General features: G+C 36.6%; 1 protein-coding gene across 1 annotated transcript; it reads left to right on the forward strand.

Moving 5' to 3' along the window:
- Positions 1-13,090: 13,090 nt before the first annotated feature.
- On the forward strand, positions 13,091-23,405 carry LOC129268404 (CD63 antigen-like). Its single transcript, XM_064104545.1, has 6 exons — positions 13,091-13,287; positions 14,359-14,455; positions 15,333-15,409; positions 15,895-16,083; positions 18,410-18,493; positions 19,061-23,405. The coding sequence occupies exons 1-6, from the start codon at positions 13,141-13,143 to the stop codon at positions 19,133-19,135; spliced, it is 669 nt and encodes a 222-aa protein (XP_063960615.1). The 5' UTR covers positions 13,091-13,140; the 3' UTR covers positions 19,136-23,405.
- Positions 23,406-27,709: the final 4,304 nt, after the last annotated feature.

The following is a 27,709-nucleotide window of genomic DNA, read 5'->3' on the forward strand; positions in this document are numbered from 1 at the left end:
AAAAAAGGATATAGTTGGTTAAATAATTATGACATTGTTTTTTCACAGGCTGTTGATACCTACATTTATATGCTTTTCACACTGAATTTCCTTAACCTGTGCTATCCTTAACCACGGACTATCGTTAACACCTCATACTATCTTTGGAGGATTCACACTAGGTGGTTTCAAACCGCCTCGATCACAAGAATCCCCGTTAAATTACGAGAACTTTTTTAGGCTGAAAAATACCCATTAATTATTCCTGCATTCACACCGCCCTGAAACATACCCTTCGGATAAGTTCCTGAAGTTACGAGCATGCGCAGTATGGTCTGATAAGCAGCAAGGCGCGAAATTCAAAATCACTAGCCCAGCAGCAACCCATGCATGGCGCCGCACCCAACGACACGCTGGGCTAAAAGTTCCCGTAATTTGCTTTCAGACCGCCAAAATACCCACGACCTTGGAAAAATCCCCACGAAAGTTCTCGTAATTTCGCCAAGTACCTACTATTTATCGGGTATTTTCGTTCGGGGATATTACGCGTAGTTTGCTTTCACACCGCCAAAATACCTGGTATTTTCTGATCAGGGTAAATTTCCCGATCAGAGAATACCTGGAACTGGCGAACTTCGAGGCGGTCTGAAACCACCTATTGTCTTTCTTAACCCATACTATTTGCCTAGCCGGGGTCAAAACCTTAAACCCCGGACTATCACACAGCTCATGAATATTGATGATTTTCCCATACAGAGTGCGATTAACATGCAATTGCGACTTCTGTGATTGGCTAATGCTTAGACCTGCTTTTCCTTAGCCCGGTTTCGTTTCACACTGCATCTCGACAGGCCCTTTTAAATTTCATCCTACTTTCAAGAAAATATGAAATCTTTTTGTAAAATTGTTTTCAAATGAAACTATTGATAAAGGCTACAGAGGAGTAGAATCTAATGAATTGTCATCAAAAGATGAATATAATTTTCCTCTCAAAATTAAAGATACATTCAGTTTGCCAAGTATTTAACATTGCTAAGGAATTCAGTGAAAGAATTAATTGCACCAAAGACCTGCACTGCAGTCTGATACATGTATGCCATGGGAAAACATAACACAAATACAAATTACTATAGGAATGGAGACCTAGATTGTGAATGTATAGCCTTACATGTAGACAATATCATGTGGCCTTCAGAATATTGCTTTCAAATTGCGGTCATATGAGGAATGAAATGACAGAAGATGGGGAATTGATATGAACAAAAAAGCTTTCATGTCATGCTAGTTCACTCCACCATGTGGAAGCGTCAAAGAAAGCCTGATCGAAAAATTGGTGTGTTCAGACCGCCTCGATCTCCAGAATACCTGTTCAATTATGAGAGCTTGTGCATTTCCCAGAATAGGCCTACGCAATAATTATTTAACGCATTCATACCGACCCAAACCAGAGACTTTTGATGTTATGAGTGTGTGCATGTAGTATGGTCTGGGGAGCAAATGGGGGCGTGATTCAAAATCGCTAGCTCATCAGGACACGCCGCCTGCACTCAGCTGCTTGCTGGGTCAAGAATGTCCTGCCATATGCCTTCACACTGTGAGAACACCTGCGACTTTGGACAAAATACCTGCAAATTCTTGCCATTTTGACAAGTACTATTTGGTGAGTATTTTCTTTCAGGAATATTACAAGAAATTTGCCCTCACGTTGGCAAAAATTTGTATTTTTCTTATCGGGATAGTAGGGAAAATTTCCCAACCATAGAATATCTTATATTCTCCAACTTCATGGAGGTCTGAATACTCTTTCGGAAATGGAGTTTGGTTATTCATGGAGCCTTTGAACTCATTCCGTTGCAAGGGTATACAATATTGATATGAGTTGATGCCATTCATTGCAGATATACAGCTGCTTTCATTTTATTCATAGAAGAAGACAACAGTTGGAGATATATGCCTCAAATACCATCTGCCTTTTTCTACTTAAGTTCTCTTTAAAAAAAACCTTAAAGGGGAGGTTCACCCTGACGATGAAAATGTTTCAGTAAAAGCAGAAAAATTAGAAATGAAAATATAAATCCATCAAAGAATAGAGAGTAATTTATGCGTTAAGTTCTGAATTTGTGATGTCAAGTATGAGCATCTGCCCGTGGTGGTGTAAATGAAGCTATCCTTTAACTTCACCATACATACAGTAAAAAAAAGAAATAGCACATTGTTTAATAAGCCTGTCCCTCTAAACAATAAGTTGTTAAAACTTTTTTGTAATTGTTCAAATTTTTCAAACAACTTTTTAAAAATGTTTAAACAATTGTTTAAAAAGTTTAAACAATGGTTGTAAGAGTGATTCGCTTAAACAACATGCTTACAATTTTAAATAGAGTTTTTACAGTGCACATTTATAATGACATGTTCAGGGCTCGAAACTCTGCATCAAAGCATTGATTACAGGTGCACAGCACAATTCGTCCAATGTTTATGCTGGAAATGTCAATAAATTTCCTTTTTTGATGGCGTATGTTGAATGAAAATATTTAATTTACAGAAGCGGGATATGAAAACAATGTGTTTGATTCTTAAGTGAATGCTGAAGAAGAGGAATTTTGAATTTTGCGAGTAATTGGCGTTGTATGGAATTTATATAACATGATACATTAGGGAGCTGCTTACAAGTGGCATACCGGTGCATGTATGAAAAAATCCATGATTATGTTAATCTTTGATGGATTATTGCAGAGTTTTCACTGATATGTTTCTTTTTTTCTGTCAGGGTGATTTGTCCCATGGGGTTTCCCCATCAAATTTCCCCTTTAAAGGGGAAGTTTGGTTGGAAAATTTTCATTATAGAAAACCTAAAGGCCAACTCCTGTCCCAAATTGAATGTCTTTTGAGTTCTATCCTTGTTTTATTCTCAAACCCCTTGTTAGAAAACTAATCATCACGCCAGGGCAAAAACCTTTCAGTTTTGTGACAAAAACCATATGAAAAGGTTGAAAACATTTGAAAATGGGTGGTTTCAGACCGCCTCGAAATTCGTCAGTTCCAGGTATTCTCTGATGGGGAAATAAAAAAAAAAAATACCAGGTATTTTGGTAATGTGAAAGCAAACTACGCATAATTTCCCCGAAAGAAAATACCCGCTAAATAGTAGGTACTTGGCGAAATTACGAGAACTTTTAGCCCAGCGTGTCGTTGGGCGCAGGCGCCTTGGGTGGCTGCTAGGCTAGTGGTTATGAATATCGCGCCTTGCCTGCTTATTAGACCATATTGCGCATGCTCGTAACTTCAGGAATTTATCCTTAAGGGTATGTTTCGGGGCGGTGTGAATGCAGGAATAATTAATGGGTATTTTTTTAGCCTAAAAATGTTCTCGTAATTTAACGGGGATTCTTGTGATCGAGGCGGTTTGAAACCGCCTAATGTGTGTATTTTCTTCTAATTCCCTTGTGTATCAAAGCCCCCAGAAGAAATTGGCATTTGTAGAATAACCGATAATTCTGATCTACGGGGAGATTGGAAATGTTATTGATACTGCGGGGCAATATTTGTGAGTAGCTTTTGGCATTGCAAGTGCTTTGATCATGAGTCCCAGGCCCTGTCTTACAAAGAGTTGCAATTGATCCAATCAACCATATGGAAAGCCAGCAAGATCAATAAGTTTATCCCAAAAAAAAGAAAAAATAGAGATATAATGTTAGAATATACATTCATTGGTTTCTTGACTATTCAGTTTATCCAAAAAAGATAAAGAAAAAAGAGAGATATAATGTACTGTATATTGATAGAATATGCATTCATTGGTTTCTTGACAATTCAGTATTTACTCTTTTGTTTACAAAAATGTAATGTACACACAACTGAAAGGGTGGTGTTTTTTGACAAAATAGCTGAAATGTATAAACAGTTTAAGAACCTTAGCGATGAAGACAAATTTATATTCATAATGAAACTTGATAATGAAAACATAATTGATAATTTTTGTAAGTTCCTCAAAGCGATTATAAATTAGAGGGGTGAGTTTTAACATTAAGTACATTTTTCTTTTTAAATTTCATTCAAAATATCTAAAATCCACCAAAGCTACCAAAGCCTACCAATACCAAAGATATATCTCTAACGTTATACATTTATTTACTTCCTGATTTGTATTCGATAATTAGATAACTTATGTATATTGCATTACGCTACACCTTCTTTATGTTAAATTTCAATTCGTCATTTCTCTTCGTATATAGATGTATATCTTTATAATAATTGGAAATCTATGTATTGGTGTATTACTGATTTATACGACATACAGTTATGAATGTTTTTGTTTATGTTATCATTGTATATATTTAAAACAAAATATTCATGCCATATGAATGAAGTTTGTTAATAAATTCAAATTCAAAAGGATTTTGGCAAATTCTGTGTAGGAAAAATCAAGACATCGATGGATTTCCATCTAGTTGTGGTTGATCGGATCAATCGCAACTATGGATGGCCAGCAAAGTCAACATATAAAATGTTTGTTTGTTCAAAAAAGTTTCTAGATATGAATGTACATCCATAAATTCATTGATTTCTTGACAATTTGGTGTGTTCTTCTTTGTTTACAAAGGACATTTTGCAAATTTCCTATAGAAAAAATTATGACACTGATGGATTTCCATAGAGTTACGATTGATTGGATCAATCGTACCTCTTTGTGAGACAGGGCCCTGGTGTTGGGAGAGGGAGATTTTATCTGGGGGATTTGGAAAGCACTTAGAAATGATATGAAATATGGATCTGTTATACAGTGGGAACGGTTAAACAGAAGAGGGAATGGAGAAATATGTGTGGGAGAGAGAGAGGGGGTACATGTATGAGGTAGATAAACAAAATAATTAAAATAGAAATAGTATTGTGAAAGTGCAATTGTACGAGAAAAACAAAATATGGTGTCATTAAGAACAAAATATAGATTAACCTTGATTCACAGGGAACACACACAAAAAATACATGATGCAATGAAGAAAAAAAAGAGAGAGGGATTCATTAAGTATCAGGCCATATGCCCAAAGGTCTGTAAATTCACTGAAACAGAGAAAGAAAGAGAAATAAATTACAAACATGGGAAAAGTTATATTGAAATATGATTAACAAACATGATCAGTAGCGTACGCAGGGGGTGGTTACAGGTCAGGGGTAATTCAACCCCCGCCCCCTTAAATTTTTTATTCACAACCCCCCCCCCCTAAATTTTTTTGAAGACCTTTTTTTTATTGTCAAATTTTTTTTGCAGGTTCATAACAATTGAAACTTTGTGGTAGAGACCTTTTTTTTTTAATTCTTATTTTTGGGGTTGTCAATTGTTTTGTGGGGCATGGAAACGACCTAAAATTTGTGGTGAAGAACTTTTTTTGGGGGGGTTGTCAACATTTCATTCAGCTTGACCCCCCCCCTTTCAAAAATCCTGCGTATGCTACTGAACATGATAGTAATTGTTTTTTTTATTTTGTCATTAATGAAACTTATTTAACCTGATTTGAGGCACTTTGTTTATTTTCTTATGTGCACTTTCTTTGTTTTTTGGGTTTTTTTTCTCTGGAATGTACTGTTTGTGAGTGATATTAACAAGGAAGGAAATTATCCAAGTATTTTTATTGGAGCAAGGATGATGATATTCCTGTATTATGTTATTGTGTTGTTTATTCAAGCCTAGTACAATGGGAGATCTACTTCATAACTCATATTATTCTTTATTTACTTTGCTGTCTATAATCCTTGATGTTGTCCTTCGCAATTTAGTTTCATGATTGTATGTATTTTTTAAAGACCTATTTATGTAAATGCTTGTTATTTCCATATTTCACTTTCTTTTCAAACTATTCTCAAGGACTCGGTGTTTATCTTTCGATGATTCTTAGAAATGTATTTATTAGCTTTAGAGACTGGATAAGTGGTTTTCATAATTATTTTTTGTTGTGTCGACTGATGATGTTACATTTAGAATAATAAACAAACAAAATAGGATACATAATTCCAAGTTAAATTTGATTCTTCAATAAGTGCATTTCAAAACCACGAAGAGGGTATTAAACAATAATTGAATTGATCAACAATAATATTTATCCAGGGTACCAACTTCAGATCCAAGGGGGGCACTAGCTTCTATTGACGAGTGGATACCACGCGTGACCAAATAAACACTTCAAAAGGATCTCTTTTCCAAGATAGGGCATGTTATGTACGTAACGTAGTATTAAGGGTGTCATAAAACGCTAAAATAATGAAGAAAGGGTATATATTTCGCTAGGAAAGCTTTGTTTTTACGGTCCAATTTGCGAGGGTATAGAAAGACTAAAATGCTTTAATAAAGGATGTACTTTTTGTACCAATACTACGTGTTTAGGGTCCTGTGGGAGATGGGGCGGTGTCCGGGAAAATTGCTCATAAGCTGTTTGTTTGTTTGTTTGCTTCTCTGAAGTAATTGTAACTCAAATGTGCATGTACTAGGAAAGGGATTGTTGCTAATACTGGGGCTGTTAAACTATCGCTGTACTTGGAAGTGCCCCCCCCCTTGGTTTTCGCAATTATGCACATAGTGCAGAGTCTGAAGTAGTGAGACTAGATTCACGTTGTTGTACTGTGGCTTATGACACAGAGAGAGAATTTGGAGTCTATAGTCTTCACTCTAGACATTTTTTTAGTTATTTAAAGTTTCAAATGTCAGTTTATGAGGCTAGCACTCTACATCTGAACCAAGTCTGCAGGCACAGACCATGTTTAAATCTTTGATGAGCAAGTGGGTCTTCACACAAGACTAGCACATTCGAGAGGGCCTTCGGTGCACAAGTCACTTTAGGCTGAGCATTCAGACCCCATTTAACTTGAGTCATGGACCCTGTGCTTGATTGAAGGGCTTGCACAGCAGACTACTACACTTAAATCAATGTTTTATTGAGGAATCAGATTTTTCAACTAGATTTCAAACTCAATTTTAAGATTGATGAAATATACAGCGGAGGAATCTAGCAATTATTTAAAAACAAAACTCAGAATTGGTCTGTAATATGGATTAGATTCAAAGGTGTCTAAAAATGGTATGTAAGCCTATGATATGGTACATGTATTGTAGGCCTTCATAAAAAGAGGTCTTAAATCTAGTATTGTAGTGTGTACAGGCCTGGTGAATTTTGATATCATTGTAGTAATAGGTTGCGTACTTGGAATGTATGATTGTCGATTTGGATGCAAGATAACTCATTACCATGACGATCCCAGATAACTTCCATTTAAAACATGTCCATCAGCACCTCCCAATCGCTTGACCTCATCTGCACCCCTTTTAACCTAAATTGGTTGACCCCAGGTGATTCCCATGTCACATGATAGCCTGAACAAATTTGACTGTTCCATTCTGTAAAGGGGGGAGATCATAGATTAGACAATCAATTGTAGAAAAACAGGGATTTTTTTTTCTTCAGTTTTTAATTCAAAGGGAATTCAAGTTGGCTATTCTGCTTTGTGAAAGGGAAAGGGCATACATTTGATCATGGAGGTGGAAAGATGATTATGGTATAAAATAGATTATTTTAGCAATTTTAAAAAGCAATTAAATTTGCCTGTTTCATTTCTGTAAAAGGGGAGGACATACATTTGACAATATATCTCGATGATACAAAACCCAGATATTTTTACAACTTTAAATTAAAAGGCAATTAAATTTGGCTGTTCGATTCCACAAATGGATGTGGCTTATTTGACAATCAGAGGTATGAAATCAGGATTTTTTTTAATCATTAAAATGTGAGTAATAATATCATGCATTAGAATCTGGTCTAGTGGAAATGCTTATGATTTTTAGCCAGTCAAATGCTAGGATGAAAATCCCTGACAAATCAGTCCGCTTTGTTTAATGCCCCACAGATATAATTTATTAAATGTTCATTTAATTCACTTTGCATTCATTTCATTCTCGATTAATAAAAAAAACAAATATTGAGCAAGATATGAGAAACTATTTACAAACAAGAGTAAAAATAAAATGGGGAACTGCATAAATAAAGCCAAGAGGCCTTGTATAAGCACAGTTCCCTGAACATTGATAAGATTGCCTATGATTTTGAGTGATTTTCGATTCTCGTGTGTTCTCATGGAATTTTTTTTGCTGTCTACGATACCCCTGCCACCCCTCCCTGCCAACATAAGTAGCACACCTAATTTTGTCTGAAGGAGAGCAGCAATGGACATTCTACTTTGATCGATGAACAGGCTTAGTCCTACAACATCGTTGGAGTAAACTAAACTAAACATTTCTTTTTTTATTCTTTTCTTTATTGCGCCATGAGCATCTTTTTATGATGGATACCGGGGCATTACAAATGTTCATATTATGACATGGTAAAGAAACGATAAGATAAACAAGTAAACATGATATATATACAACAAAAACCAAAAAGATTGAAGTTAAAAACATCTGAAAAACCTTCAGAAATTTTCAGCGGTTTGCAAGCCACTTGATGTAGAAATGCAGAATGCGTCCTTCCAAAGGAGAAGTTAGAGAAATTGCAACGAATTGTGATATTGTATTTGAAGTGCTTTCAAAACCACTTTTATTATTATTTTCACAAATTCTCTTTGTAGTCTTTGGGAAATCATTATGTTGTTATGAACTTTCAATTCCTGTTTAATACAACCATGTCATGATATAAACCCTTTCACACTGGCAGGGTTTCAAGGGGGATATCTCGATCAGTAAATTGCCAATTCGTCCTCTCACCACATGGTCTACCTTCATTTAGTCTAATGCCATTCCATCCATCAACATTTCGTCTAACAACCATTTGGTCCAATCATCATTTTGTCTAATCACCAGTTTGTTTATTACCATTTCGTCTAATAACCAGTTGGTCTGATAACCCTTTTCTTTTCCTTCATTTTGCACAATTAACACTTTAGTTTAATTAGACCAAATGGTATATGGACTAAATGGCTATTGGACCAACCTGTTATTAGACGGAATGGCATTATAGACTAAATGAAAGTAGACCATATGGTGAGTGGACGAACTGATGGCAGACCAAATGATAGTAGACGAGTTGGCATTGGACGAATTGGCATTAGATGAATTGGAAATAAACCTCTCGATCGATCGAAGTGATCCTTATTGTAAATTCTCCCACCTAGTGTAAATAGATCAGAGTAGAAGGCCCTTCTTATATCAAACTGCAGGCTAACATTTTATACACTCGCCCAGTATGGTAATGATTCCATGTTTTTCATGGCTTTTGTCTGCCTTTTCCAGCTATAAAGAATTGGGGGGGGGTGGGGAGTTGCACTTGAACCAAAAAGAAACCTCTCATGGCTCTCAGTGTGAAAGCCTATTACGTATGAACTTGACTATTTCCTGTCATATATTTATATGAAAGTGATTCTTATTATTCTTGAACCATAGTTATGTATTTAAACACAATTTCCTATATTATGATTACAAAGTCCACTTAACTTAATAGCCATGTGCTAAATGTATAGGAAGCTGAAATGTCAAAACTGCCTGTGTCTTTTGTATGTTTACTGTGCTCTTTCCTATCATAATTTTTATTATGAACAAAACTGTTTTAGTAACTACATGCGTTGATTTCAGATGTGAATGAGCTGATAACTTGAACCTGTAGGCCTACATGTACCATTTAATAATAATAATAATAGCCAATTTTTATATAGTGCTTTTCCCAGAATGGCTCAAAGCGCTTTACAGCATATTATTACCTCGGTCACTGGATTCATTTCAATCCTGCACGAAAAGTGCACAATTTCCAGTCCATGGGGAGCATTCATAGCAGCCTCATTATGGTGCTGGCAAATTCATACATACAATATCTTTCGCATCCTACCGGGTACCCATTTAGCACATGGGTCGAGAGTGGCATATGTGGATTAACGCCTTGCCAAAGGACGCTAGACCGCGGTGGGATTCGAACACAGGACCCTCTGTTTACAAGCAAGAGTCAACCACTACACCACAGAAATTCATAGAGATTTGAAATTTATAGAGATTTATGTCATATATTTGCTATCCATAGTTTCCCAACTTCTGTCTTCAGACCAGACTTCGAATTAAACCTGACTTCAGAATATAGGCCAATTTGAGCAAATGCATGGCTGTACCATTTATAGAGATTTGTGTCACAATTGGCTATCCATAGTGCAATAAGGACTTCAGACCAGGGATTATGTTAAACCTGACTTCAGAATATGGGCAAATGTTTGCAAATACATGGCTAAAAACTTACGAGGCTGCATCACACAGTGTCAGAGCTGAATGTCGCAACCTTGGGTCTGCTAGTTCATCCTTACTTGCTGTACCACAATCTCATAATTCATGGGGGGATCGATCATTTCAACATGCTGGGCCATTCCTACAGCATAAACTTCCAAAAGAAATCTGCAAAGTTTCTGTCTCGCCAGTTTCAAAAGTTCTCTGAAAAGCTGGTTATTCACACAAGCTTTTGGGCAATTCCATAAAATGATCAACCTTTTTGTACGTCTGACCTACATTTTTCTCAAGTCTTACATGTACTTCACTTCGTAAACTGACTATAAAGTCATGGTCCTTTGAGAACATTACAGACTGTCAAAAGAACAAGAAATCAGAGACAGAAAATGTCATTAAGGTCCCACACATAGGGGGTCGGACATACATGTTTTTAATATGGAATTGCCCTTTTAGGTAATTGTTATTTTCCCCCTCTTTTTAGTAGGTTTTCTATCTTCTTTTCCTTTTCTTTATTGCGCCATGAGCATCTTTTTTATGATGGATACCGGCACATTACAAATGTTCATATTATTATTATTATGTCAGTTTTGTTGGTTTGAACTGGATCCTGTAGCATAAAGCTTTGTAATTGATTGTAAAGTGGATTTCTACAATTGATTGCATTGATTATTGTGCATGGTCCATCAGTCATCAGTTGCTAGCTTTATGTTTAAACAGGGCCCTTGTAACTTTAGAGGAGAGGTTTGTCTAGACGGGAGTACCATGTCAACTTCAGGTCATAGTAAACTTGAGTACATACCATTCTACCTAGCCAAAGGGGTGTTATAATTACAAGACTACCCATGGGCCTCATTTACCCTCTAAATACAGTCCCTCGTGACTTGACCTTTCTTGCACCCCTATTCTCAAATAACCCTGCCCTTAAATACCACGCTCATCATGCTAATTGATCTGTAAGGCATGGGAGGGAGCATTCTTTAGAGGGTGTGATTTATGAGAAGAATACAGTCCCTCTGGCCTTTCACCTCTGCATTCACCCCCCTCCTATCACATTACCTGACCCAAGAGAAAAAGTTCTTTCACTGTGTAAGCCTGAAAGGGGTGGGTTGTACCACTTGTTTGAAGGGGTTGTTGACACAAACCAGGTTGAATGAATGGAATGAAAACACAATATTCTCCATGGCAAAAGGAAAGAAGTAGCATCTTCTATCAAATTTGAGTTTACACTGCGTTCATATTTTTGATGATTTGATGATGCTCGATACGGCAGGCAAGACATTGCTCACTGCCTGAAATTGTACTAAGGGAAATTATTGATATGAATTGAGTGAAAAGATTGAAATAAGTGGGCAAGTGCCTGAACAAAAAGTTGATTTGAATAAATGGAGAAAAATGAAACAATCTTAAAACAGAAAAGAAAAGGAAAATGGGGAGATGACATCCTCAGTTTATTTATTGCATTCGACTGTTTCACAAAAATAATGCCAACCTTACAAAAATACCCTATTTATATTGCTTACTCTTCATCAAATCTTGATGAAATTTCTACACTGTGATCATTCAATTTTACTCTAATCTTTTCATGCTTTACAGATTCTTATTCAGACACTTATATGACACATTATGTTGGTAGTGTTGCTAAACCTCAATCATTCTATTCTTTTCAAACCACATTTGTTTCAGGCTTGAATAGATATTCGTGTAATGTACATGTATGTGTATCTACTCCTATGACTTAACTAAAAATGACAATGCTGCGCTCTCTTCAGGAAATGTAACATTCGTCACTTGCATCCTTTTACCAGTAGAGGGCAGCATAAGGTCTTTGTGAGCTCTCAAAGGAACACATCAGTGGAGAGTTCAGTCCGATCTCGTTTCACAGGCTTTTATTGTACAGCCAGATCTCAGGCCAAGATAATATTGTGAGAATATTTTCACCAGCAGGTCCTCTCATACCCTAACCAGTCATGTAAAATGTCGGGTGCTTTTACACCCACTCATTCACACAAAAATCCTGTTTATTTTCCTGATCAGGAATCCGATCCAGGGCCCCGGAACACAAAGGTTAGCGATTAATCGCTAATTTGAAAGAGCAATTCTGATTGGTGCCTCGTCGGCCTACTGAGCAAAATGCACATGCAACGATGATCATGATAGGCCATTTCATTTAGCGATTAATCGCTAACCTTTGTGTTACGGGACCCAGGTCTCAGGAAATACCAGATATTTTGAGAGAACTCTCTGAATTATGCAAAAAAAAGCTAATTTGGTCCCTTATTCCACTCTTCTCACAGTGAGACAAACTCACTCATTTTGGAGTGAGATTTTTATCTTTCTAGAGTGGATTTTACAACTTTTTGGAGTGAAAGTGTCTGCATAGTTCACTCCAGAAGGAGCTATGATTCACTCTACAAGGAAGTACAGTTCACTCCAAAGGGATTGGTTCCTACTATCAAACTGAGAGGGGTGTGATTAGGAACTAGATTATCTCTTTTTATGAAAACTAAGAATGCCTATAGTTGTATCAAATGTGGTGATAACAAACAAAAATTGTATCAGTAGTGTAGATTAATTTTTACAGTGGGTCACCCCAAATATTTTAGGTATTTTGTACCTTCATTATAGGTCCATGTTTGAAACAGGGAAGTGCAGCCTCCCACTTTTCCTGCTTGAGCGAAGACCCAACAATCATAGGACATGTACATGTACGTCCATGGTATTAAAGACCATTTCTTGTAGGTCCATAAACAGCACCGAGATTATATTTTGGAAAGAATTTCTGATAACTGTGAAGATTCAAGATGGTGATAAAATCTATATCTCTAAAAATAAATCTTATTATTTTTTGTTTTCATTTTCTCCAGCTATGTGGCTGTGCCTTGCTGGGTGTGGGACTATGGCTGTGCTTCGACCCGAGTATGAGGGAGTACGCCAGCACTTCAGGTGACCTCCAGGTTTATTACATCGCAGTGTACGTGCTAATAGGCATAGGCGGTTTCATGATGCTTGTCGGATTCCTGGGATGCTGCGGAGCGTGTATGGAGAGTCAGGCTCTACTTGTTTTGGTAAGGAGGGTGTTGATGGTGATGATGATGATGAAGACGATGATGATGATGGATGTCGGTGGTGGTGGTGATGATGATGATGGTGATGGTGGTGGTGGTGGTGGTGGTGGTGGTGGTGGTGACGGTGGTGGTGATGATGATGATGAATTATTATGTTGAAGATGATGATGATGATGCAGATGATGCAAATGATGATGATGCTGATGATGATGATGGTGATGATGACAATGATGATGATGATGATGGTGATGATGACGGTGGTGGTGGTGGTGGGGCTGGTGGCGGTGATGATGATGATGATAATGATGGTGGTGGTGGTGGTGGTGGTGGTGATGAGGATGATGATGATGATGGTGGTGTTGGTGAAGATGATGATGATGGTGATGATGATGAAGATGATGATGATGATGGTGATGATGATGGTGATGATGATGATGATGATGATGATGGTGATGATGACGGTGGTGGTGGTGGTGGGGCTGGTGGCGGTGATGATGATGATGATAATGATGGTGGTGGTGGTGGTTGTGGTGGTGGTGATGATGATGGTGGTGATGGTGATGGTGATGGTGGCGGTGGTGATGGTGGTGGTGGTGGTGGTGGTGGTGGTGATGAGGATGATGATGGTGGTGATGAAGGAGATGATGATGGTGATGATGATGGTGATGATGGTGGTGGTGGTGGTGGTGATGGTGATGATGATGATGATGATGATGATGATGATGATGATGATGGATGATGATGATGATGATAATGATGATGATGATGGTGGTGGTAGTGGTGATGATGATGGTGATGATGATGATGTTGATGATGATGATGATGATGATGATGATGTTGATGATTCAAATGGCAACAGTGATACTGAATAACGGTGATGATGATGACAATCAAGATGATCTAAATGATAATACCAATGGAGAAGACTTTGATTAACATCACAAAGATAATAATGATGTCCTTTCCTTCCATGCTTTCAATACAACTGCTCTTACATTTAAACCAACAACCTCCTGAATAGTGCAAACTACATCTTCATAATCCTGTCTCAATTATTTTTCTCTGTTTCAGTTCTTTATCTTACTTCTGGTGATCTGTGCTGCTGAGGTCGGCGGTGGAATCTGGGCATACCTCAACCGAGACAAACTAAAGAGTGGAGTTGAAGCAGGTAAAGACTTCTATTTCCACAATCACACAAACGAAACCAAATCCAGGGGCTCGTCTTACGAAGAGTTGTGATTGATTCGATCAATCGCAACTATGGAAAGCCAGCAAAGTCAACATATAAAATGCATGTTTGTTCAAGAAATTTTCTAGATATGAACGTATATCCATAAATTCATTGATTTCTTGACAATTTGGTGTTCTCTTGTGTTTAAAAAGAAAATTTTGCAAATTTCCTGTAGACAAAATTATGACACTAATGGATTTCCATAGAGTTACGATTGATTAGATCAATCATAACTCTTTGTAAGACGGGGCCCAGGGGAACGTAACACAGCTTAGCAATCATCATAGAAGAATATCTGTACGATTGATTGCATTGACTTCAATGTACAATCAATCGTGAAAACCAAGGGTATGATCAATTGCTAACCTTTGTGTTACATTACCCAGACCAGCCAAATATACAGTGAATCCCCCCCAAAAAAAAATGAATATATTTTTTGTTATGATCAAGGAGTAATGAGTTATAGCAAGTTGATTTAGGAGACTCCAGAACAATCTACCAAGAAGTATACTGGGTTCCGTGCTCGATTGTGAGCCTTGAAGTGTGCTTGGCAGTGAGAGTTTTCTGCACGGAACTCTGTCCAATTTTCACTGGAACCTGCTGCGACAGGATGAGCATGATTTCCTTAGTCAAGTCAGACCGCAGGTCCCTAAAAAAAAAAAATTTAAAAAGAATACTGGTCCCTGAAATAATGTGGCACAGGCAGGTTTCTGAAGTGGCACATAAAGAGTTAAATAAATGCAATTATTTTCAACAATCTTTTAACATTTTATTTTGTTTTACAAAATCCTTTCTCATTTTTTTTTCTCGGCAGGTATGCGTCAGACGATAGAGGGTGTATATTCCGAGGATACGTCAGTGACAGCAGCATTTGACAAAATGCAACAAACGGTAAGCAAAAATGTTTATTTTTATTTTGAAAGATTCATAACAGAATAAACACTTTTAAAGAAATAATGACAGAAATTATTATTTTTCAAAGGTTACAGAGCTCACTGTATAGCTGAAAATATTCTCTTTTTGTGATATCTATCATAAGTTCATTTGAATTATCAACTTGAAACTTTACTCTTGTGTATGCATATACATGTGCTTCTGATCTGATTTGTAGCTGGATTTTTAAAGCGCTTTTCGCCTTAGGATACAAAGTGCTGCTATTATTACCCCAGCTATAGCCGTGCTGCCTACAGGCACTCTGGCATTCGAGGAATTTCTTCCTACCGGGTACCCATTCGCCTCACCTGGGTTGAGTGCAGCATAATGTGGGTAAATCTCAAAGGTATATTAAAGACAAGTCATTTATAACACACAGTCAATGAGAGACAACACACGGTTTATATCCCCCTTTAATCTGTGTTATTTCATTTTCATTCCAGTTGAGGTGTTGCGGAGCATCAGGACCAGAGGACTGGGTTATTTCTAAATTTGCGGAGAGAAACCTGGCTGCTCTCCCTGACTCATGCTGCACGGAAATGACGGAAAACTGCGGGGCCATCGGTCAAGCGACCATCAATTCCTTCATCAACGTTCTGAGGGGTCAGCCAACTTCGTCCATTTACTTGACAGTAAGTCAAAGATGTGGTTCTTATCCTTTGGGGGTGTCTCAAAGGTCTGAATTCACAAAGGTGGTTTTGAAAACCTACGGTTGAATCCATGGTTTATGCAGATTTCCTGTACAAATTACGCTTAATTTAGAGCGTATCGGGCGAGTGTATAAAAATGCCAATGCTGATGCTCGCTTTTGTCACAGTGCGCCTAATTGATGCCTGTTACCATGGTTAGATACGCTATTTTATTCATGAGTCCACTGTTTGAAGAGTGGACTCATTATTCAAAACAGTGGACTCATGAATAAAATAGCGTGGATAACCACGGCAACAGGTGTCAATTCGGCACACTGTGGCAAAAGCACGCATCGGCATTGGACATTTTTCACCATACGTGATAAATTAAGTGTAATTTATACAGGAAATCTGCATAAACCATGGACTCAACCATGGGTTTTTAAAATCACCTTTGTGCAATCGGGCCAAAGAGTCGATCATGCTTAAACGCCAATGCCTAATCTGATTCATGGTTATGTGGTACTGAACCTTCCTTTCGCACAATCTGGGCCCCCGTCTTAATACAAAGAGTTACGATCGATCCAATCAATCGTAACTCTATGGAAATCCATCAGTGTCATGATTTTTTTCTACAGGAAATTTGTAAAATATCCTTTGTAAACAAAGGAGAACACCAAATTGTCAAGAAATCAATGAATCTATGGATATACATTCATATCTAGAAAAAAAATTTGAACAAAAATGCATTTTATATGTTAACTTTGCTGGCTTTCCTTAGTTGCGATTTATCGGATTAATCGTAACTCTTTGTAAGATGAGGCCCAGACCAGTGCGGCGATACATTACATGTATATACATGTACAGCTCCTACATGGGAAATTAATTCAGCTGCCAATTAATCCATGCAGAGTTGAATAACAATATAAGCATAAAATATCTTGTAAACAATGAAAACTCCCCAAAAGCAAGATCAATCATCCCCAAAAACTGGGGCCCGTTCTACAAAGACTTGGGATACAACTACATGTATGGAAAGCCAGCAACGTCAACATCTAAAATGCATGTTTGTTCAAAATATTTCTAGATATGTTGTGTATTCATATTTCTCTTCAATTTCTTGTGAATTTAATGTGCTTTTCTTTGTTTACAAAGAACACTGTGCACATTTCCTGAAGAAGACATATTATGGCATTGATGGATTTCCGTACAGTGGAGGTTGATCAGATCAATTGTAACTCTTTGTTAGGCAGGACACTGATCTTGTACCCTTCACAGACCTGCCAACCAGTACGTTTTAGCCGTATTTAGTACGTTTTTGCAACCAAAATACGGCAGTACGTTTTTCTTTGAAAAATACTTTTTTTTTTTTTTAACTAAATCGTAATTTATTGAGAAAAATAATCTCTATATGTCTCTATTTCATAAAACGTGCACAAATATGGTTATTAGATCAATGTAATTTCAGGTAACTTTGTTTTTTTTTTCAATCATTTTGTTCAAACCAGGGTGAAGATATACACATGTTTTAATGGTTTTTTTTTTCATCTGTAAGAGCAGTGCGCATTTTAGCTTGCATGCAGCTTGAGCGCCGCGATGAGCGAGTGCGCCAAGCATTTTATTATGAAATACACTTTTTGGGGGAAAAATACAGTTTTTCATTCCCAGAGGTTGGCAGGTCTGCCTTCACCGGATAGAACTTGTTAAGCGATCCAAGAAGAAGAACAAGACCTCATGAACATCAGCATACTAATTATGAAAGCCAACTTACCTCCCTTCAAACAATTAACAATATACAAATAGCAAATAGGCATGAGTAAAATGTTGCGAGATTTCGCAGAGGTGAAAGAAAGATGCTCTATTCAACGAGGGGTTATCCGAGTTGAATAGAGCTTCTCTTTCTTTCACCGAATGCAAAATCTTGTACCATTGCACGAATATGAATATTCGCTATTTGTGTTAAACAACGCCTCGGAATCTAGCAAAAATATGAAAAAACAAAAGTTTTTTCCCTGCAGTAATCTATGAAAAGGAGCAAAAATATTGAAAGCCAAAAGCAAAATCCCACAAGTGCACCTGACCTTGGGCCAGCAGCATTGCGCATTTAGCCAGCAGGCTATACGCGTATTTCACCTTCATTTTTACTGAGCGCAATGAATTAAATCGTATTGTGATGTCACCTCCTAAAGCTGTGCAACGGTACATTTTGGATGGTACGTCGTGTGTGCAACGGTACAAATGTTTGACATTAAGCCTCCCATTTGCTCGCGTACAACATGCTAAGTAGGCATTGTACAACATTTCCTATTTTTTCTTGTTTTTGTTGTAGGGGTGTTCCGAAGCACTGTTTGGAATGCTAGAAGAGAACACTATTCTTGTGGCTGGATTAGCGATTGGTGTCGGTGCTGTACAAGTAAGTAAACACGTGGTGGTGCTATGCCAGGCAAAGGCATTAGATAGCATTGTTCTTCTTGCAACTTGGAGGAATAATGGAAATATTGCTTCTGGAGCAAAGGTATATCTTTCGAGTAACTCTGCCTACGTCGACCTTCTAGAAGTCGAATATTGGCCTGAGTAGAAGCAATTTTTTAGGCCAGATTATTCAAAACATGTGTTGTCTATATATACAACCTCATTGTATAGACTATTCTAACACATTCTCACATAAAAAAAAATCCCTATACACCTGTATCTGTGTTTTTGTCCTAGATGTAAACAGTTTTTATTTCTGTCCTCTAATGATCTGTTGTTTGTACTTATAGATTTTCACCATGAACTCTTCTATATATTCGGGTTTGGATTTTCAACCGTTTAAGCTTGTGTGAATAAGAAAGCTTCAAATTAAGGACTATTTTGAAGGACTTCTTTGAACAAGCTCAAAAACTTGTTCATATATGTTTTTCAGAATGGGTTCTGCTCTCGTGAAAAGTACAGTACTCGCCTCGTAATTATTTGTTTTATTTTTTTCTGTTCTCTTCAGCTCCTTGGAATGATCTTCTCATGTTGCCTCTGCTGTGCAATCAGGAGACAAGACGACAACAAATACTACGCCTAACCCCTAGATCCTAGTCCTACTTGTAGACCCTTCCCTAGGACCTAGTCCTCCCTTTAGACCTTTCCTTGGGACTTAATCCAGTCTAGACTCTGGTCTAGTAGGCCTACAGATGTTCTAACCCACCGAGGACCATCTCTTGAGGACTCTATACAATGCTAAAACAAATGTGTTAATTGGGTTTTCATCGAGGACCACACAATTAAGATATTTTACTTTGGTGTTAGTTTTTTGGGGTGTTATTTCAACACCATTTGATTGTTAAATTTATACAGTGTTAGTGTTCATTCAGCACCCATGGGTGCTATGACAACAACTTTCATTGTTAACTCTACAGTGTTAGTGCTCATTTAACACCCATGGGTGTTATGAAAACACCTTTGGTTGTTCAATTTACAGTGTTAGTGTTTATTTAACACCTTTAGTTGTGAGTTTAACACTCTTTGGTGTTATGTTCAATCTCTAGGGTGTAATTTTAACACCTCAGGATGTGGCCCTCTAGGGACACCAACAGGTGTCAGTAAACACTGCAGGTTTTACAATGTAGGATGCTTGAGAGATTAGGATGTGATTTGGACCATTATCAAACCGAAAAACAACACTTTGGACCGTAAAAGGCCCACCTTAATACCCAGAATAGGATCCAATTTAGGACCCTTTAGGTCATACATGTATATAGATCTCATTATTCCAGAAATAAATCACTAAAATATGAGTTGTCAGAAGTACTTATGAATATGTTATGGGCTGTAATAACAACCTTTTTTCTTGCCCCCATTTATTTTTGTAACATTTGTATAAAGCACTTCATGAATGTTGCATATAAATATTTTTATGATAACATTTCTTTTTATTTATAATGCTCAGGAAATCGGGCACCAATTAATTAATGAAAACAGTAAAACATGAGGCTGAATATGGTGTTAAAACTGAAAATGGGGTCTACTTCAGGGGATTTTACTCCTATAAATAGGATGCTTTATTTAAAAAGTAAACCAATATTGATATATGATCTGATCATGTATTACAAAAGGGATATTATCCACAATACATTTTGTTCCACAATATGCATATTACTGTACATGCTGTCTTCAATCTGTTTCATTGCACGTGGTTGACACTATTGCCAAATAATTGTTCTTCATTTATACACAAATAATTAAGTGAGATCATTCTTAACCCTTCTATGTGCTCTTTTGAAGAAAAAAAATATATATTCATTTATTACTACTGTTAATTTCATCAGTTTTTTTATTGAGAAGTAAAATGTTTTTACAAATGAAAATGTTGTTCACTTTCCGTAATATGATCGAAATTGTCACGAACCGATAAATAGTGCATTAATTGCTTTTAAAATATCATTATAATGCTAATAAGTACTTAGATTGAAAAATAAAGGATCTACACTAAACGAAAATTCACAATGACATTGAATATTGCATTTCAAAGAGTGAAAAGTCTATAAAAAAGCATATTTATTACAAAAGCGAAATGAGATAAAAATGGTGATTTACATGTATCAAGTCATAATCGAGAAGCTTAACTTTTTTTACTCAGATGCAGTGCTTTCTTTTCAAATGTTTAAAAGCGTACTGTATATCTAATATATAATGCAGCATAATATATCTTATATATATTTGGAATCGAGGAATAAGTATAGAGACCTATTTATAAGGCCTCATCGATCTCTTATCATGCAAAATTTATACTGGATAAAGTTGGCACAAAGAGAATTCCTTTCGGGCTATAAGATGCTGTTACGGAAGCTCTGTACTTGCTGCTTAGTATTAAATATTTTATAAAAGTACACTTTTAAAAAAAAATCAGGGTTTCCCTCTTAATGTAGTCCAACTTGTTACCAGTACATTAGTTTTTACTATTTCATAGAAGGTTAAATAGCTTTTTATATAAACCATTTCTTGTGAATATCCCCAAATAGACTAAATTATAGTTTGTAGAACTTTAAACTGTATAAAGGATAATATCTATTCTATAATGACTACTTTGTTTTTTGTATGAGCCTAATTAATATATCTAACGTGTATTGTGTACATGTGTTTTAGGATTGAAGGAGAATTCTACCTCTTTCACAAATTCCGCCCCTGATTGTTGCCAATTTGAAGATTTGAGTAAACTCAAAGGCTTTCGTTTTCCGTAACTCTTAACAACCAAACTAAATCCAAACTGTATTCTGTTAGTGCTGTTCAAACATTTTACCTCAAATTTCATTAAAAACAAACGGGATAGCTCAGATCTAAGCTCCATTTTGGAGTTATGACAAAAGTGGTATATGTCTAGAAAGAGAAAAATTGGTACAAATTATAAATAGACTGTCTTCAGACGATATGAGATTGCCACATAGTCGTCATACAGATTTCTCTCAGCTTTACTCAAATTTTTTAACTTCGAGATACTTTGAGGTTTTGAAATTTTGCCAATGATTTGCTACATATAGTTGGTGTACATGTATGTTCATTATTGTTACTGTATACGGTCATATAGTGCATACAAAAATTGTAAGTCAAAGTCTGTGAAATTGAACATACTGATCCTGTTAGATGTAAAAGATAAAGCCCGGTTGTTTCTGCTCCTATTTCGCTCATAAACTCATTTTATAACCAAAATATGCCCTTTTCCGGCATCTCTGAGTTTGTGAAAGAGGTACTAGATATAAGTGTATTTGAATGTAACAGTGACAGTGTACTCATGTGACGTGCACATGATAATTGTGTGTATTTTGTATTTCAAAGTGTATTTTAGAGGCTTGGGTGTATCGTAGCTATTTTCAAAATATATAGACAGATAACTAGTACAGTAGGGAGATGAACAGTGTATATAATTGCATATTTTTATAATGCCCATTTTGTTTTAAAATGTGTGGTAGTCCTTGTCAACGGTTATGAAACTTGTTTTCCAACGCAGTTGCAATTTGTTTTGGAATGATATCCTGTCTCGCGTTTAATACAGCTCATTTTGCACAAATTATCATTTTTACGGTTGTACATGATACATGTATTTATACGTATAGAGAGGAAAAAATAAGTTGATTACCGCCATCACATATTGTTTTAACATGTATCTGCCCTCCTACTAAAGTACCTTTTATCAATTTCTTGACATGAATATTTTTATTGATAAAAATCCCTTTTATAACAAAATATATTAATATTTCTTGCCATTTAGGGATTCTCCCTTGAAATGCAACTTAGACTGTGTTATGTCTTTTCATTATCTTTTAGCCTTAATTGTAAGTTTTTGATAGGCTCCAATTTCATTGTCTTTTTTTACTCGAAATTGAATCATTTTTTAAACAGGGCCCTGTTGCATAAAAGTTACTATTATAGTAACTTTGCCATCCAATGGTAACTACCATGGTAACAATGCTCATCAGCCAATCAAAATCAAGGATTCCATGAAATTTACCGTCAGATGGGAAAGTTACGTACATAATAGTAACTTTTTTGCAACGGGAGCCCAGGTTCTCATTGATCAATAGCCGTAAAATTATTAGAACCCGTTTAGGCCTCAAGTAAAAAATTAGTTTCCGCATGTGTAGCCACCCACCCGAACCATACCCTTTCTGGATAAGTTAATTTACCCTAAAAGATGAAAAGGAATATTGTACCGTATACATGGATTTTTATATTAGCATATAGATTTAGTTGGAATTTCATTTTGGGAAGTGGCCTATTGAACATGTTGCAATACCAGGGCAGGTGGGGGGCATTTGATGAAGCTGTTCACATTTAGTTAGGCATGACTTTACATGCGTCGGGTTACCCTCTCTTATGCTAAATGGGATGTCCTAATGTTAAACTGACATCACCTAGGAATATGTTCCCATCGAGCGTAAAGTCATGTGCAACTCCACAAACAGTTTCACGAAACGCAACCTATCCTCCAACTACTAGCTACTATGTTACTACTAAAACCAGCTTATGTTACAGTACATTTATGTATGTATCCCATGTAAGCATGTACATTTCAGTAGGTCATGCATTCTTCACCTAAGACAGGATAAGCGTTTCCTACGCAAAGATGGTTCTGCGTTCTCATCCGTAAAAGGACCATATTGCGCTTTGATTAGATAACCAGGTTGGGTAATAATAAGCTTCGTCTATGCGTTTCTTTCTTCTTGTATAAGTTATATGTAGATGTATGTATTTGGATATGTATTTGAACATTTGCTTTAGTGTACATAACTTAATCATGTAATTCTGTGATTTGCTTGTATTAAATGTACTTAAAAATAGTACAATGGATGATTATTAGACATGCATGTTTGAAATCTTTCATTCTCTGCAAAATAATAAATATCTGATTTTTTTGTTTTTTTTTTGAACAACCAATATGCTTTTTACACTGCACTTTTTTTTACCCCCGGGAAATTGGTGGGGCTAAGGGGGGGGTCTTAGCCCCACCAATTTTCCGTGGTTAAGCTTAGCCCACTTCGTTTTCATCCTACGTTTTTATTGCAAAGTGGGCTAGCATGGTAAATAGTACGGTACTATCTGGCCCTGCAAAAAAGCAGGGTTAGCCAGCTAATTGTGGTGCCTAAGAGATGCAGTGTGAAACGAAACTGGGCTAAGGAAAAGTGGGGCTACTATTAGCCAGTCACACAGAAGTCAAAATTGCGTTCTGTATATGGTAAAATCATCAATATTCATGAGCTGTGTGATAGTCCGGGGTTGAGGCGTTAACCCGGCTAAGCAAATAGTATGGGGTTAAGAAAGACAGAGTGAATAAAAAAAAAGATAATATGGGGTTAAGGAAATACAGTGTGAAAAGCATACATGAAGTCTTTGTTGAAAATTGGTGAATCCAAATAGCAGTTTAGTCCCCAATTCTGGCAATTTTTTCTCTGCTCTGAAACAACAGTGCTTTATTTTCGTCGAAGACCTCCGAGTTATATTTTGTCATTTGACAGCCATTTTCAATATGAAATTCAAAAGTTGCAAAATGACACAATGTTGGAAGTCGCCGTTATTTTTTTTTCCGTGGTGATGAGTGAGTTTCTCAGCGGTTTCTTTTGTTTTCATGTGCCTGAACATCAACATTAACATGGAATCAAACACATATCAAACGTGCATGGGTATTTCAAACCACTACTCAAACCATGTTCTCTCTCAGATCTCCATGTTAATGTTGATGTTAAGGTGCATGAAAACAGCTACTTCCATTATTAATTTTGCAACTTTTGAATTTTGACCTTGCCCCACATTTCAAGACACTACCTCCATGTGAACCATAATCATATCATTTTAAATAGAATTAAATGATCTATCCATTGGTATCAATCACACATTAGTATTCACAAAAACCGAGGAGGGAATATCAATCGAAATCAGATTTCCAACCTTTTTTGAGGGGTTCATTTATGGTTCTTGAAACCTTTGTACGTCAATGAGCGAAAACTACCCACTACAAGGGGAAGACTGGACTCTTAATAGAGCATGAAACGCTGGGAAAGGGCACCCTACACGGTTTGGTTGGTATACAGCTTTGCTCGAAAGTAAGTGAAGCCCACCACTAAATCCGCTCCTTCATGCCGAGTGTTGAATGTAGAAAACAACGCTACAATATTCGGCGAGCCCAGAGAAACATACTTTATTGAATATAATAAAGCAATATTGAGTCGAAGACGAGGGTGATATAAATCTAGTGAGGGCGATATATGTCCTTTCAAGGAAGAATGTCCTTTCATGCAAGAATCGCCTGCGACGGGATTCGGGTAACAAAAATTTGGAGGACATATATCGCCCAAACTAGATTTATATCACCCGAGTCGAAGACGAGGGTGATATAAATCTAGTGAGGGCGATATGTCCTTTCAAGGAAGAATATGTCCTTTCATGCAAGAATCGCCTGCGGCGGGATTCGGGTAACAATTCGAAGAAAATTTAAGAATGCCCGGATGTAAGGGCTGCCTTTTATTGCCCGCTACATTTCCACGCATTTTCTCATTGACTTTCCTGAGCGGGCAATAAATTGGGCCCGTGGATAAACAATTTATTGACCGGCCATTTGATCCCAGTCTTAAGCAGGCAACAATGTATCAAAGTTGCCCTGCTCGGATGTCTGATACGGTTAATAATATTATATATCACCTGACTTCACAATCAAATATCTAAAACATGGCAGAATGTGAACACTTTGACTTGAAAATTTGATCAAAATCAGATAACAAATAACAAAGTTGTTGAATTCTAAAGATTCATATTATTCCGGTGAAACAGTTACAGGCATTTCTTTATGAATATTCATTAGTTCCGGCAGAAAGTAATTCCTCAAAAAAGCTGTGTGCACCGAACAGGTAGCCTTGCTTAGCCGGGTAATAATAGCAGGGCCCGCTGGGAGAACAGTTTTCGGAACTGAAGTGGCTACCCTGGGTAAATATACCTTTATTATTATTATTATTAGGTGGGCTGATGATGCCATATCCCCACTTGTTCTTTAATTGCATTTTATTATATGAAATAAGTTTATTCAATTTTTTCTACCAAGAACTAAAACAATTGGACTGGAAACTGATTAAGTGCATAAGTTATTTATTGCTGCAACTTATTTCTTCATAATGGAGACACATCATTTACACATTCTTGGAAAAATGAAACAAATATGATTTCATGTAATAACATTAGAAAAGGGAAAGTGGGGATGTGACATCATCAGCCCACCTAATGAATATTCATGAAGACATGCCTAAAACTCTTCCACCGGAATAATGCAAATCTTTAAAATTCAATAACTATGTTATATATTGTTCGATTTTGATCAAATTTTCAGCATTTTGCTGTGTGAATTTTACTCTATATATATCTTCAGCCCGGAGTATCCCTTTAAATATGTTCATTTCTGGTGGGGTTCACTAATTTTTTAGCACCATTTTACATTCGCAATTCATTACTAGGGGTTGTGTATAAAACATGTAAAGGAGAGGGGCACGGGAGGGGGTGATTTTGACATTTGTACAATTTTTTTTTTTTTGGGGGGGGGGTCTTGCAAAGGTGCTATCAAAATAAGAAAGATATGTTCTTCTTGGAATTCTGAAAGAGAGAGGTGATATTATCCCATTGCACTATTTCCTCACCCCCCCCCCTTGCCTGCCCCATCCTCTTTATCATATACCCAACCCCTATGCCAATATGCTAATGCCTACCCAACACTTAAGAAATAAATCTAAATTGAAGAGTCTTATCTATTCTAACAGCAATTGTTAGTACGAACACACTCATCCAAACTCTCTTATTCTCCTACATGTATATATATTCTTGCGCACCTCGGAATAGAATACTAGATAGATGATGTTGTGTTAATACCGATCATTTTTATCATCTGCTATTAAGCAAATTGTAATTACAAAATGGCTAATAAGGTTTATCGCCAATCAGACCCGCAATGCATCATGGGATCGAAAAGGGGGCAAGTTAGCTAGCTCTGCGCACGCGCACTGCGGTCTCTGCCCCCTTTTTAATCCTATCATGCTTTGCGGTGTAGCTTCCTCTGCTGATATTTGCCGATTCGCGATAAACCTTATTCACTTTCATTTTTATACACAACATGTAAACACATGCACTCCAGGAAGACTCGCCAGAGATAGTTTGTAAAAACTTTTGCACATTTATTCTGGGTAGGGAGGTAATAAAGTGACAAATCAGAAAGTAGAAATGCTCGACAATATTTTCTACATCAACTATCTAAAGTGCATAATATTGAATAATCCCAAACCAAAGTGAAATGCAAAATTTGCGATTAAATATTCTAATAAAGAAAAAAAATTGATCTGGGCCCTGAATCACAAAACACAAGCATGATCATAAAACTGATTGTTACGATTGATTAGTGATAATTACATACATGAATTGTGCTATCAATCGTTTAAAATTGATTGCTGACCTTTAGTGAAAAGGGGCCCAGATCGTAAATAACATTGACTTCCAATATGGAATTGCCACTACTCAGCCAAGAGTACGAAAGAGACAAAAAGATAAATGCATTAGCAAATAGCATTTCCATCATCAGCTTGTGAAACTGAACCTTAATCCACCCCACAAAATATGACTGCATGTAAAAGGTCCCCTTTTCACAAAAGATACTTTCCCCACAAACATGTACCTCAACACCTACACTTGAAATAACATAACATAAAACTATCTGATTCTACCAATAGACAATACAATGTACTATACACATACAAAAAAAATTAATGCAACGTGAGCACATTTACTCAATAGGTTTCTAAACAATACAATATTTAGATCCGCCTATATACAATAGAGAGTATAGATACATATGTACACGACATCCAGTAGCAAATATCAATGATTTCACACAAATTAGTGAAACTCTCCCATAGCACAAAAAAATTCTCTAATATAAAATGATTTTCTTTCTCAAAATCAAGAGGATCTAAAGTAGAATGATATAAAATCCATTTCTATACATAACATGTAATCATCTGTCATAGCCAAATTAAATTGGTGTACATTTAAGAAGAGGTCAATATTTTGGGGGGCATTGTTGCAGTTTTTTCAAATGTACATGTACATGTAATCATACTTTTTTTTTTGTTCAATA

Source organism: Lytechinus pictus, chromosome 9, assembly GCF_037042905.1.
Source record: "Lytechinus pictus isolate F3 Inbred chromosome 9, Lp3.0, whole genome shotgun sequence".
In the NCBI taxonomy this organism is placed as follows: Eukaryota; Metazoa; Echinodermata; class Echinoidea; order Temnopleuroida; family Toxopneustidae; genus Lytechinus; species Lytechinus pictus.